Source organism: Choristoneura fumiferana, chromosome 10 (assembly GCF_025370935.1).
Source record: "Choristoneura fumiferana chromosome 10, NRCan_CFum_1, whole genome shotgun sequence".
Classification (NCBI taxonomy): domain Eukaryota; kingdom Metazoa; phylum Arthropoda; class Insecta; order Lepidoptera; family Tortricidae; genus Choristoneura; species Choristoneura fumiferana.
Genome location: NC_133481.1, coordinates 3,798,842 through 3,814,051, shown reverse-complemented (window position 1 = coordinate 3,814,051; position 15,210 = coordinate 3,798,842). Strand labels below are relative to the sequence as shown.

Below are 15,210 nucleotides of genomic sequence, written 5' to 3'. Positions count from 1 at the left end.
TGGGGTCTGTTTTGAGTGTAAGAGAAATGTTACAGAAATAAAAACACACATTTGATGTCCATAAGGATATGTACCGATAAGATGCTTTATATTATATGAGATCGATAAAGTTTATTTTGGTTAAAAAAAGCAAAATCCAATTTTTAACGGTAACGAAAATGAGCATCGAGACCACGAAAAAAGAACATTTGTTTATTTTTAAAATCTTATAATTGTACTATTTGAATGAAAAATCTGATCATAATGAGAAAACGAATAAGCATTATTTAATTAATCAGGTATCAACAGAAATAGACAATCGATATCTATATAAAAAAAATTAAAACTTGACCACGAAAATGACGACTTCAAATTGTCATTTTTGTAACCTTTTAAATACTATCTAGAAATTACTTAATTAAAGTAAGATTAATAACTTCAACTCACAAACCAAACAGTTTTCAATACCTTCCCCCCGTGCAGGTCTACGGTAAACCAGAACGAAATTATGTTACAAACAAAATGCTCCTCTAAATGACGAAGTTTTCTTTTAATATTTAGATATATACATTTCACACGTACATTCAGGGCAAAATAATTCTTGAACCTCTCGCCAGTTAACAAAATTGGCGACGCACTGGTCATAATTCCTATAACCACACCTGGAGCAAATGTTGTTGACGTCAACCATTCTTCGTTTAAATCAATTAAATCAATAACGGCATAACGATTACACTGTAAAAAGCAGAAAATTCTATAAAAAGTGTTCTGTATTTTTCTACTTGTAGGGAAAATCATCTTTTTCGTGTCTTTAATCAGTTTCGTGGCCCATAGGACCACGAAAATGATGACCACGAATTGAAAAGCTCTTACTTTCGCGGCTCTGTAGTAAATATCCTATAGATTTGAAGCAAATGAAATCAATATTGCATAACTTAACTGCAAATGACACAGCACAGTAAAACATTATATTTATTTACCCAATACTTACCAAGTCGCAACCGTAACGAAAATGACGCTCGATCTTTGACGCAAATCTAACTGAACCTTTATTACATTAATTATAGATAAATAATTATGACTTTGCGATAAACATTATACGTTATATTGACGCAGTCTTAGTTTCAAAGTTGCTTATAGTTTAAAAAAGGATTTACAGGAGTTTGACCTCTTTTTTTTGTTTAAAATATACTTATAAGTGTGACCACGAAAATGATGGTGTATTTTGGAACAACGGGAAATGTAGAAAAAAATAGTCTATCAATGTCCTAATTTTTTTATGTTTGCATGCATGGGTATAATCAATTATGAACGTCAATCCTTGTTTTAACGCAAGTTTTTCTATACTTGTATTTTTTACAATACTACAAAGTAATCAGGGATAATCCGAACCTGACCACGTAACTGACTTTGTGCAGAAAATTTAAGTTATTGTGGAAAAAAAGATAAAATAGAAAATGTATTTACCGCAATTTCAGTGTAATATCCTAAGCAACTTAAAAACAATAAACGATAATTTCTAATTTTATAACTGAAAATTTGAGTCTGAACATATTGAAGTCTCGAAATAATATTTATGTCGAGTTGTTTGAAATAATTAAGAGATAAGTGTATTATCAATATTATCATCCAAATTAGCCGTGCCGTGGCATAGTGGTTTGACCTGTGGCCTCTGAAGCAGAGGATCGTGGACTCTAATCCGGGCTCGCATCTGTGAGATTTTCGAAATTACGTTTTAAGTTTACCACGAACTTTACGGTGAAGGAAAATATTGTGAGCAATCCCGCACAAACCTGCGAAGCAATTCAATGGTGTGTGTTAAGTTCCCAATTGGATAGTCCTATATAAGCTGGAATAATGATGATCGTCCAAACTACACATATGTGTGCCAATTTTAAGTTGATACGATCTCTAGAATTGGGAGAAATTTGACTAGAAAGATTTAACCCGGACAAACAAATATTGCAAGTTAAATAAAAGCTGTTAATATTAAAATAAGTAGTGATGCACTATCATTTTCGTAGTTATCAAAATGTACGCAGCAGAAATAGAAGAAAAGTCAGTAGAGTCGTATTATAGATAATTTTGAACACCGTAACCGCTTCTTCTGCTGACTGTACTACCGCGTGTTTGTAAAGCTTACCACCGCATCGCATTTCGAAAGGCAAGTCAATAAACGAATATCTTTCTATGTTCACAGGATCAGTGTTATGCGAGGATGAAACGTACGGCCCGATCTTCATGAAGGAACCCCCAAACCGAGTGGACTTTAGCAATACGACTGGCGCGGTGGTGGAATGCGCGGCTCGAGGCAACCCCAACCCCGACGTCATCTGGGTGCGAGGCGACGGCACCGCTGTGGGCGACGTTCCCGGATTGCGACAGGTTAGTCAATTGACCCCCACGAAACCACCAATAGCGTATACTTCAGTAACACAACCGATAGGGTGTCGGAGTGCGCGGCCTAAGGGAACTCTCACTCCGACGTCATCTGGGTGCGAGGCGAAGGCACTGCTGTGGGCGACGTCCCCGGATTACGACAGGTCAGGTGAGACACTGACCCCCGGCAGAACCAGTAGTGTTTAAGTACTTCAGCAACACGACCAATACGGCGATGGAGTGCGCGGTTCAAGGGAACTCCAACTTCAACCCTGAGGCAGACTGGGGGCGAAGCGACGGCACTACTGTAGGCGACGACACCGAATTGCAACAGGTGAGCGACTGGCCCCGACGAAAGCACCAATGCATACACTTTTGGAACACGACTGGTGCGTTCCATTGGAACCCCACCTCTATGTGTGGGTGCCAGGTGACATTTCTATGCACACTTCCACGACTTTCTCCAGTTTTGCGATGAGTGTCATGAAGGAACCAATAGATTGGACACGATCGTAGCACTGTTACCAAACCCCAACCCTAAGTATGTGTTCTGGGTGAGAGACGACGCAACTGTTGTGGACGATGTCTCGACTTACGACTGATTAGATCAAAATAAGTAACTACTAACTAACTAACTAGGTATAGTTAAGTATGCCTATATCACTTTTGAAATGTAAGTCTTCCGCATATCGGTGCACTCCAAATTCATGCCGAGTAACCATCAAACTTTCCCGTGAAATCAAGAGAGCCATATTTGAATGTGCTTGGCTCCAACTAGAGAGAGGCTGCTCGGTTAGTCGGTAAGCGGCCAGAGGCTAATAATAGTGGGTGACCTAATAAAGTCGGGAACGTGAGAACTTCATTTGGACTAGTGTTTCCTTTTCGTTGTTTAGTCGTGCAACTTTAAAGCTGAGTCAGATAATAGGGAAGTTCATTTTAAATATAAACATATAACTTAAGTTTTAGCCTTTACAATTAAATTAATACTTTGAAAAGAGAAATATTCGTCTTTTTCAACTTCTGAGTTGCCTTAGACAAAGTCTTCATCTGTAAATCCCACTAATATTATAATTGCGAAAGTTTGTAAGTCTGTTTGTTGGTTTGTTTGTTACACCATCACGTCAAAACTGCTGAACCGATTTACACGAAATTCAGTGCACAGATAGTCTGAGTTACGGGGAAGGACATAGGATAGTTTTTATTCCGGAAAATGGAATAGTTCCCGCAGGATAGCGATAAACGAATTCTTCGCGGACGGAGTCGCGAATAGCAGGCTATAGTACTGAATATTTCGTTGTTGGAAATCAGTGTTAAAAAGACCACATCAAATGTCTTTCCTCCTTTCTACTCTTAAACTCACTGATCACGTACGTGGCCGAAATTGAGCGTGCGCTGTCGGAATATTACATAAACCTTAAAACTTCGTCTAACAAAAAGAGAAAGAGAGAGCTTCTTCAAGACGTTATTAGAGATCAAAAGGACTATTGCACAAACGTCAACGTCATTCAATAATATTCTTGACCACACCATTCGCCGAATTCTTGTGTGTCCGCTTTTATTGCAAGAGCAAGCTAAATGCATTCTCCTTCTTAATCGTTACACTCTTGACAGGGTGGTCATGGTCGTCATATCCGTGGTGGTGTTACGTCGCACTATCCGTCGCCATTCGCTGTTGCCTTCTTAGTGCATTCTGCTATAAGGCCTAAGTGCATTATTAACCTTTGTGAATTGTCTCCAGGTTCTACCGAACGGCAACTTGGTCTTCCCGCCATTCCGCGCAGAAGACTACCGTCAAGAAGTGCACGCGCAGGTTTACGCGTGTCTCGCGCGTAACCAGCTCGGATCCATTCATTCACGGGATGTCAACGTTCGCGCTGGTAATATATCTTGCTATTTAGTTAGGCATCTCTGGGTAGGGTACGTTATGGGTAGGGTTATTGACTTTAGAAGTTGTGGGAAAACAATTATACTTAAGCCGTAGCTCCATGTAAGATGAATATTTTTCTGAAGAATAGAAAAAGTGATTGTCATCTATACGTGGGGCTATAATAGTGAAATAAGGGATAAAAACTAAAAATATACGTAGAATAATAGTTCTGAAAGCTGACAAAAAATTGTCGTCCTTGTTTCAACTTTACTTGGAAAATATATACATACAGACGAGTCGACGTCAAAGTTCAATTTAAGTACACTTTATTCCCTTTCGTTGTCACTTCAAGTTTGAACTTTTGCATGAACAGTCAGCATGAAAAGTGGCGGATCACTTTTTTGCTCTGACGTATTGACATATTATGATAAAGCAACAAAGTACGAAAGGGTATAGCTACTTTCGAAGCAGACTGTACTAAAGTGTACAGATATCTTTGACCTGGACTATACCTCTACTTATTCTGAAGACAATACTTTTTAAATCTGGGCATAACATAATACTGTTTTTTTTAATATAAACGTAAATTTAACACGTACTTAGATTAACTATTTCTACTCGTTATTCCTAGCTAAGTGTCTGTATAAGCATTATTTTCTTTACCGTCTCCGAGTCATCCAAGTAAGGGCATATATAAAGTTTTGTTATGACATCATAATACGTATCTTCACTACAATGGCTTCCAACTAAATCATAATAATAACCGAATACTCCAAGCAGTCCAGCTTCTCTAAGCGGAAATAAAGTGTTCATTATCAAATACCTCGCTTCAAACGTGCTGCTTGAACTGTTGACTTATGCCCCTTGCTCGTTTGTAACCTAATACCGCTGTGACAAGATAAAGTATTAGATTTCATACAATATATTATATCCCTGGCTTACGATGCGGAAGAAAGTCTTATATAGATGATATCGCGTAGGTAGGTAGGTATGGAGCATGACGATTGTGACAGAAGCATGAGTAACAATAAAGAATATAAGTTATATACATTACGTAGAAATATTAACTCAGCTAACAAAACAAATTGTTTTCGTTCCTAGCGTCGTTAAAAATACTGTCACAGCGAAAGCTAGGTAGGTAAAACACGAAAACCTAGTTCAAACAAGACTAGGATATCCGTGTGTTGCTTTACTTTTTTTAATGCCTACAAAAAGTCTAATATTTGCGCTCTTAGCCTCTTCTAGTTACTCAAAAAACTAAGATTTATTATCATTTAGTAACAATGAGAAAAACGTCATCGACAAACATTGTGAGCATTAATAAAAGCTTATCAAAAGCCGTCCTTTGAAAGGCCCTTTAATGTAATAAACTAACAATTTGCCGATGCATTTTATTGGTTGTCCCAGTCAAGTCACAGGCCACTGCCCTACAGGGGAAGGCCAATAGGGTCAATTAAATAATCAGCCGCGGAGAAAGACCGACTCAATCATTGCTGGCGTCAAATTTAGTACTCTTAGTCGTATTGACAGAATGGAAGATGCTCAATTAAGTAAGTTACTGGAAAATTGGGCTTAAGTCTTAAAGATCGATATTATAACGAATTTATGTCATTATCTTGTTTTGTTTAACGGAGGGCAAACAATTTTAACATTAGGAACTTTCAACGTTTAAACAAGGCTTTTAAAAGCAGCAGATACAGACACTTCGCTAGCAGGATCAATTTTGTTCTAAAATACAAAGTTTACAGAAAAACATGTAAATAAATGCAAATTTACTTCCACTTGTGTTGTGAATGTAATGCAATGCATTGTTTATACAATACTAAGTGCTGATGTAACAGACACCTGTTGCGTTACAAATTCTAAAGGCATTGGCACTCCACGACCAAATGCGGCGAGAACAAGGCTGCTCTTGAAAAGCATTGTCACAGTTTGAATTTCAGCTTGCAACTGATGAAAGTGGGTTACATTTTTTGACGACATGCAGTTTTATATGGTTTATGGTGGCAATGTCCGTACTTATTTTTTGGAACCCTATATTAAAACTTATCCGACTACAATCCATGCGGTATGTTAGTAATTCAATTAAAAATTTGCTAATGTGTATTTTCCCACAGGTTGTTATTGTCCAAATTAAGTTAATAATTGTATTTTAAGGGACTATTTCTTGATAACATAACGATTAATTAAGCGTATTATCACAGTGGTATCCCAGAATTATGACACCGACGTTAACAAGGAATACGTCATATTGGGCAACAGCATCGTGCTAAAGTGTCAGGTCCCATCCTTCGTCGCTGATTTCATAGAGGTCCTCTCTTGGCACACCGACGACAACGAAGATTTCTTCCCTGGCAACGACTATGGTTAATTGCTTACCCTTGCCAAATTAATCCTTCTTCCTGATCCTTAAGGATTATCATATCCGCAGTGGTACAGCAGCAGTATGAGTCCGAAGTAAACAATGAATACGTCATCCGAGGAAACTCTGCCATTCTTAAATGCTCCATACCCTCATTTGTTGCGGATTTCGTAAACGTTGTCTCTTGGCAAGATGAAGAAGGGAATACCTATGCAAGCGCGGATTCTAAAGATGACAATGGTACCACTGTACACATGTACATACAATACATGTCCCACATCCTGTACTTGCCAGCTTTCCGTTCCCAACCAAATCACCTACCAATGGAATGACACTATCGATAAAAACTCTACAGCCTTATACGAGCTTCCTGTTGTCAATTATATATCTTTTTGAGCGTGCCTCTCGCATTCTCAATTATTTGTTAGTCATACGTAAAACCGTTTGCTATGTTTTTATAAACTATACATAATGTTTAGACCATGCATATCTTATTTCAGTCGTAAACCAATTATACGAGGCCGAGATCCTGACAGAATATGTCATACGAGGGAACGCTGCTGTTCTTAAATGTTCCATTCCCTCTTTTGTCGCCGACTTTGTAAAGGTAGAATCGTGGATTGACGAAGAAGGAACAGTGATTACCCATTCCGACGACCTCGGTACAATAACAATAACTTCGCTAAACAATGAAGTGACCACTTCCCGACGCCGCACTAAACGCCTGTCCCACACCTTTACCCGCTCATTCCCAACTAGTAGACTAATTGTTATTCTTCAGTCGTGTCACAGAATTACGTGACCGAAGCCGAAAATGAGTACGTGATTAGAGGCAACGCCGCAATAGTCCGCTGCAAGATTCCCTCATTCGTGAGCGACTTCGTCTACGTGGAATCATGGATAATGGATGACGGACAAATACTCACGATTAACAATACAAATACGGCCGAGGGTATTTCTACAAGTTACTTTTGTTACGTTTCGCTGTCCCTTCCATAATCCTTTGTACTTTAAAGAATGTAGGTAAAAAAAGTACCTAATTGATAATGTTGTCAGTGATATCGCAACCCTACGAGCCAGAGGCTGACAACGAGTACGTTATCCGTGGGAATGCAGCTATAATGAAATGCGAAGTCCCAAGTTTCGTGTCTGACTTCGTATTTGTCGAAATGTGGACCGACAGCGATGGAGGCTCATATTTCCCCGGGCACAGCGAGGGTAACTCCTCGGTTAAAAGAAAATCCCAATCCTAAATCCATCGTCATCGTTTTAATATTTTACGCAGCTGTACTACAGGTGTATGAGGCTAGAGTGAACGACGAGTTCGTGTTGCGAGGAAACACGGCTATTCTTAAATGCATCGTGCCATCATTTGTCGCGGACTTTGTTCATGTCATGTCTTGGAGCGTGGACAACGAAACTGTCACACCAGATGAGCAAGCTAACGTTCAGTCGGGTAGTTACGTTTAAAATACGCGGATTGTCGTCAATTCCCCTTTCCTTTCCAAAATGTCATGTAAAGAAGAGATGATTTTAGCTTTTAACTTTTACAGTGGTACATCAGTCTTACGAACCTCGCGTTATCGACGAGGATGTCTTACGGGGAAACTCGGCCATAGTTAAATGTTCGATCCCGTCGTTTGTGGCGGATTATGTCAATGTCATCGAATGGATAACTGACGAGGAGTCCCTCTCTGCGTTTTCGTTAAACGGCTCTGACGGCAATTACGGTAATCGAGAGAGCCCGCCCGACCCCAATTGTCCCTATCCGCTCTCCACTAAATCCTTGAGCGTTAACCATAGTGTAGAGGTCGTTCTAACATGCGTCAAACATTCCAGCGGTCAACCAGCTGTACGAGTCGCAGGTGTACGATATGTACGTGATACGAGGAAACGCCGCCGTATTCAAATGTCACATTCCATCGTTTGTGTCCGATCATGTGCAAATCGTTTCTTGGCATGACACGGAAGGAGGGGAATATGTTCAAAATGAAGCTTACGGTATCGTTTTTCTGACATAAAGAAATCTACGTCCCACACATCCTGTCCTTTAGATGTTTGTGGATAACTTCACTCACGTCACTTGTAATTTGACATCGTCATTTCAACATTACAGTGGTATCTCAAGCGTACACGGTCAATCTCGTCGAAGAGAATGTTTTACGCGGCAACGCTGTAATCCTGAAATGCCTCATCCCTAGTTTCGTGACAGAGTACGTGTCAGTCGCCTCTTGGATAATTTCGGAAGACGATGAAGAGTCCGAAATTAAGTTAGAAGATATTGCTAATAACGAGGGTATATTTAAAGTTAATGTTTCAGTTTAGATCCTAAGATCCTTTCCTGAGTTGCAATAATAGATTGACAGCGATGTTTTGGATGATATTTGCAGTAGTGTCACAAGCTTACACGGTCAACATCATGGAAGAGAGCGTATTGCGAGGGAACGCCGTTATTCTAAAATGCCACATTTCCACTTTCGTCACCGAATATGTAAGCGTTTCCTCTTGGATTATATCCGATGGGGACACAGAAGAGTTGGAAATAAATGCCGATGCTGAAGAAAATAACTTGGGTATTTCTAATTACGGTTTTTGACAATTGCCTTCTTCCCATTTCCTTTAGTAGTTGTTCGATCAACTACGAGTACTTGTCATTTCTATTTAATATCACAAAAAATAAAAATTGTTTCAGTCGTGTCTCAGGCATATACTATTAACTTGATGGACGAGAACGTTCTGCGCGGTAACTCCGCCATCCTCAAGTGTCACTTGCCCAGTTTTGTCACTGAGTACGTAACTGTAACATCTTGGATTATTTCCGAAGAAGACGATGACAGCCAAGAAATTAGTGTAGACGATTCCTCTAACTTAGGTATTAAACTATCTCGGTACCCGTCCTAGTCTCCCATTCAAGTCCTTTTTATTTCGTGAAATTTAGGCTTAGCGTTCAGTTGTTTTACGTAAAAATAAGCAGCTTATCTATTCCAGTGGTGTCTCAGTCGTACACAGTAAATCTTTGGGAAGAAAACGTGCTGCGCGGAAATGCCGCCATACTGAAGTGTCACATTCCGAGTTTCGTCACCGAGTATGTCACGGTCACTTCCTGGATCATATCAGAGGGGGGAAAAGATGAATTGGAGATAAATTTAGATTCCGAAGTTAATCTGGGTAAATAAGAACAGTGTCTTATCCACATGTTCCTAGTACTATCCCTTCCTAATTAGTAATTACAGCCTGGCCGTGAAGTTGAGTAAGAGTCGTGCATTCCTTCAAACTGTTTATGTTTTTGTTCCATACTCGACAAATAATTAGGAATAGGGCGATGAACTCTATAATCTTTGAAATAAGTAGTTTTACTCTACCGTACAGTTGAACATTGCGCTAGTATTAGTAAGCTGTGAGATAAAAAAATAATAGAACGGATGAATCACACTAGATCTAAGTTTCTTATAAGTGGTGATTCATGTTTTGTTGGTATTAACGACGTCATATTTTATTAACTAAACTTATGCTCATTTTGACTTTATTAAAACTATCATTGGTTATTTGTCCTTTGCAGTCGTGTCACAAGCTTATGACGTGAAATTCTGGGAAGAGTATGTTCTGCGAGGAAATGCTGCTATTCTCAAATGTCAAATCCCAAGTTTCGTTTCCGAATATGTGTCGGTCGCATCTTGGATAGTTTCTGAAGACGATCAAGAGCAAGAGATTAATATCGACAATTCATCCGATTTAGGTATTTCATTGGTTGGGTCCTTATTATCACTTCCTTTCCTTTACACCCATTCCTTGATGGTCGTTGTCGGTCATTGTTAATAAGAGTGGCTTCAGGGCAGGAATTGCAAAACTCTAAAAGTTTAAATAATTTAATTTAATTCCCTGACGTGAGGCTGTTGTTGCAGTGGTATCGCAATCGTACGCAGTGAATCTAATGGAAGAATACGTTTTGAGAGGCAATGCTGCTATTCTAAAGTGTCACATCCCGAGCTTTGTGTCGGAGTACGTTACTGTAGTATCGTGGATTATCAGCGAGGATGGTGCCGAGGAGCTTGACATCAATCTAGAATCCGAAAATGATTTAGGTACGACCTTCATACGCCGACCTTGGCTTCCCAAATTAGCGTCAAACTTCATTCGCAGATAGGACTACTTATCCTTTATTGGGTTCCCGTGACTCCACAGGCCTCACGGCCTACCTATCTCCTTTATCCTCCTTCCTGCATGCAATGAAATTTGTAAGTAAGCCGCAGCCTTATGCTGCGTTGCCAAATTCGTAAAATCAAATACATTTTTCACGTCATTAGATAACAGAGCAGACTTCTACAATATTTTGAAATTTTCAGAGGGAAAATACTTAGTTCTGCCATCTGGCGAGTTGCATATTAGAGATGTTGGACCCGAGGACGGATACAAGATGTACCAATGTCGCACAAAGCACAGGCTTACTGGAGAAACTCGCCTTTCCGCTACCAAGGGACGACTCGTCATTACTGGTGAGTTTTTTTTTCTTCTAGTTATTAGTGGTGCTGTCAATTCATTCGTTTATTCCATCCCAGCCTATATACGTCCCACTGCTGGGCACTGGCCTCCTCTCAGAACAAGAGGGATTGGGCCATAGTTCCCACGCGGGCCCAGTGCGGATTGGGAACTGTCAGTCCCCAATCCATTCGTTTATTATTTATCTTAAATCTTGTACAAATACTGGCAAATAAAGATGCGATTATTACATTTATTGGTTACATGATTAATAACAAGAGATAATGAATTGAGAGCGCCATGTTAATAACAACAGTGTCATATTCTTTAATTTTAAACATATTTTACAAATAGCTTTTGTTTGAGAAGTTAAACAATTCTTCAAAGCTCAAATTCAATAGTAAATTGGTCAAAGTGCCTTTCGTAAATTACATCGACAATGTTGATATTAACTGAAACTTTTTGAAATTCCGTGTCCTTTCATTCAATAGATTTTTAATACAGAATATTTCCTAAAAAGTAAATTAATATATATTTTATAGTGATCTCAATAGGCTTTACTTACTAAAAGCCTAAAAAACAAATTACCTATGAAGCTAGAAGTGTAATAATGAATAATAACGGTCCAATACGAAAATTGCTTAAACACGTAGGAAATATTCTGTTCCAAACTATTTTCTTCAAACTTAGTGTTATACAAAATAAATAATCTCAAGTGAATTCTTAAGAAACATGTGGATATATACTTGACGAATTATTCAACAAGAGATTATTATTTTTGTCTATGAAATTTAGCGAAGTTTACGCACACAAGCCTTTGTGTCTGTAAACTTTATTGTGTAAACGACTTGCCTGAATGTTGGGATAGGGTACCCTGCAGAGCCTTGACTTGCGATTTCAAAATTAGGCGCTTAGATACAGTAGGGGTAACTTAGCCGATCAATGTCCACTCTGGTCTGTAACTGCCCGACCCTGGTGACCCCGCCTTCTCCCAACATGCGCAGAGCCTGTGGGCCGGGTGCCTCCCAAGTTCCCTAGTGCATCAACTACCAGCGGCTTCCAGTTTTCCGTGGGCACCAACATGGCAGTGCTGTGTCCCGCCCAGGCCTACCCTTCACCGATGTACCGGTAAGAACTCTTCAATCTAACGTCGTTTTACCTCCTCAGAGCCGGTAGGTCGAGTGCCTCCCAGGCTGTCCAGCACACAAGTCGGTGCCATGTACGTTACCACACTGGCCGCCTCGTTTACGTTGCAATGTCCCGCCCAGGCGTTCCCTGTACCTTTATTCAGGTAATAGCCTCGTATAGCCAATCGCTCTATTTTCTATAAATATTTTTAGAACCGGTTGGGCGCGTACCTCCCAAGTTTGCAACAGTACTGACTGGAACAATGTTCGAAGTTAAGAAAAACGATTCTTACGCGCTGCAGTGTCCCGCGCAAGCGTACCCAACTCCATTGTTCAGGTACTTAATGTTATTAACAAGTATTTCGTACTCCTTCCTTAGAGCCGGTCGGACGTGTGCCGCCGAAATTTGCCACTTTGGTGATGGGCACTATGATCGGAGTCAAGAAAAACTATTCGCTCGCATTACAATGTCCCGCCCAAGCGTTCCCGGTTCCAATCTTCAGGTACTTATTGTTTTCGGCTTTACTGAACTTTATATTTTTGTACATAGAACCTCTCGGAAAGGTATCGCCGAAATTTCCAAATCTCGATAAGGGCCGCCTGGTGGACTATGAGAAGAGTAGCAGCGTCACCTTGTTGTGCCCTGCGCAGGCGTTCCCGATCCCGCTTTATAGGTAAAAATAAAAACTATAACATTTTTCTCCAGAACCTATGGGAAAAGTGTCTCCGAAGTTTCCAAGCCTAGAAAAGAGTCGACTATTCAATTTTGAAAGCAATCAAACGATATCGGTTTTATGTCCCGCTCAAGCTTTCCCCGCCCCAATGTTTAGGTAAGTCAATCAAGCCGTTCACACCAAATATTAATACACACAATAAACAATAACGTGCTATTCGTAGATCCAATGGGAAAAGTATCTCCAAAATTCGCAACCGGAGACGTTAGCAGATCGTTTATATCGAATATGGGGAGCGGTGTTCCGTTGCTTTGCCCTGCGCAAGGGTTCCCTCCACCAGCATTTAGGTAATTCGAAATTGTCTCTAATATTTTCTCTCAAACAGAACCGATGGGCAAAGTATCGCCGAAATTCCCATCCACGGAGACAGGGCGCAGCTATACGTATTCTTCGAATTCATGTGTGACATTACTCTGTCCGGCACAAGCGTTCCCCACGCCTTTGTTCAGGTACATTGATACATATTGTTGTCTTCCTAGAGCCTGTGGGACGAGTCTCACCTAAGTTCCCTTCGATGGATAGTTCGCGAAGCTTCAGCGCTACTCTTAACGCGAGTTTGACGATCCTATGCCCAGCGCAGGCCTTCCCCGTCCCATTATTCAGGTAATAATTAGATATACCAGCATGTCAAAAACCGTTTATGTATTCTTAGAGCCTGTTGGTCGCGTTCATCCTAAATTTACAACTGGCGACAAAAGTCGAGCCTTCGATGCTAATGGCGGTGATAGCATCACACTGTTGTGCCCTGCACAAGCATTCCCAGCTCCTGCCTTCAGGTATTCAATTTCATATTATACTCACTCGGAACTATTTTGTAGAACCGCTGGGCAGTGCTGCTCCGAAAGTGGCAACTAAAGTGATCGATCTCACAGAAGAACCATCAAATAATACCGTCACATTACTTTGTCCAGCTCAGGCCTTCCCTGTCCCAATATTCAGGTAATTTAGTACTGTCTTGTGTGCAATTATTTTTATCGAAAAATGAACTGTCGATGTTTAGAGCCCGTGGGCAGAGTTCCTCCGAAGTTCCCTACCTTGGACAGTGTTAGAGGTTTCAGTACGTCTATCAATGCAAGCGTGACATTGCTGTGTCCCGCCCAAGCATTTCCAGTGCCTCTATCCAGGTAAATACCATGTCATTGACAATGTTACTATTTTCTTGTAGAGCCGATAAATAGCGCCCCACCGAAAGTTCCCACTAAAACGATAGAATTTGTGGAATTCATGAGGGATTCAAGTATAACGCTGTTATGTCTGGCGCAAGCGTATCCCGTTCCAGTATTTAGGTGAGTCATGACCGCTTCACTATAAACATCGCGTTTGTTTTAGAGCCTGTCGGTCTGAAAGCCCCTACTTTCTCTATGGATTTCAAAATGGCGTGGTATGTTAAGGACGTAGAGCAAGGCTTTGCGTTGCTATGCCCGGCGCAGGGATACCCCGCCCCTCTATTCAGGTACCTTAATAAATCTGTGTTGTTTTAGAACCTATCGGCTCCAAAAGTCCTTCTTTCTCGAGTGGATCAAAATTAGCATGGTTTGAAATAAATTCTGGTCAAGATTTTGCGCTCACGTGCCCTGCGCAAGGGTTCCCTGTCCCAGTGTTTAGGTGAGAGAAAATTTAGTATTAATTAACACATTTGAGTTCAGAATCATGAGCCTTTTCTATTCAATATACCTATCTTATTTTAGAGCCCGTTGGATCCAAGTCGCCCGCTTTTTCTACCGATAACAAATTTTCTTGGTATGTGAGGAAAGTAGGCGAGAGTCTAAATCTTCTGTGCCCGGCTCAAGCTTTTCCAGTTCCCGTCTTCAGGTGAATAAAATGTATTATTTCGATTGTAGAACCCGTTGGCTCAAAGTCCCCTACGTTTTCGAACGACGTCCAATTCTCTGGGATCACTCGTAGAACTGGTCAAGATTTCGCTTTATTGTGCCAAGCGCAAGCGTTTCCTGTCCCAATATTCAGGTAAGAACTGAGGAATTCATAGTTAAATCTGAATGAATTTGGATTGGCAGAACCTGTCGGGTCAAAGGCGCCAACATTTTCGTCCGAATTTAAGAGTACTACACTTACAAAAGCAGCAGAACAAGCGATTGTTCTGTTATGTCAGGCTCAGGCACACCCTTCTCCCCTATTCAGGTGAGTATTTCGCTCTTTTCAAACGATCCATATTTTACGTCCAGAGCCTATCACCGCCAGAGCTCCTGCGTTTCAAACTACTGCGGCATCTTTTAACTACGAAATCGAGGCGAGTTCTGTGGGTTCCATGCTCTGTCAGGCGCAGGG

At 40.5% G+C, this 15,210-nt stretch overlaps 1 protein-coding gene across 50 annotated transcripts in view; it reads left to right on the top strand.

Moving 5' to 3' along the window:
- Positions 1–15,210, top strand: part of Dscam1 (Down syndrome cell adhesion molecule 1) — a gene marked incomplete in the record, with an annotated part of 80,655 nt that overhangs the window by 23,141 nt on the left and 42,304 nt on the right. For 5 of the 50 annotated variants that reach the window (XM_074093082.1, XM_074093106.1, XM_074093093.1 and 2 more), the window contains 5 exon segments: positions 2,180–2,364; positions 4,097–4,235; positions 7,088–7,249; positions 10,931–11,080; positions 14,613–14,736. In XM_074093082.1, the coding sequence (XP_073949183.1) occupies positions 2,180–2,364; positions 4,097–4,235; positions 7,088–7,249; positions 10,931–11,080; positions 14,613–14,736 (760 nt within the window). 50 annotated transcript variants of the gene reach the window in all.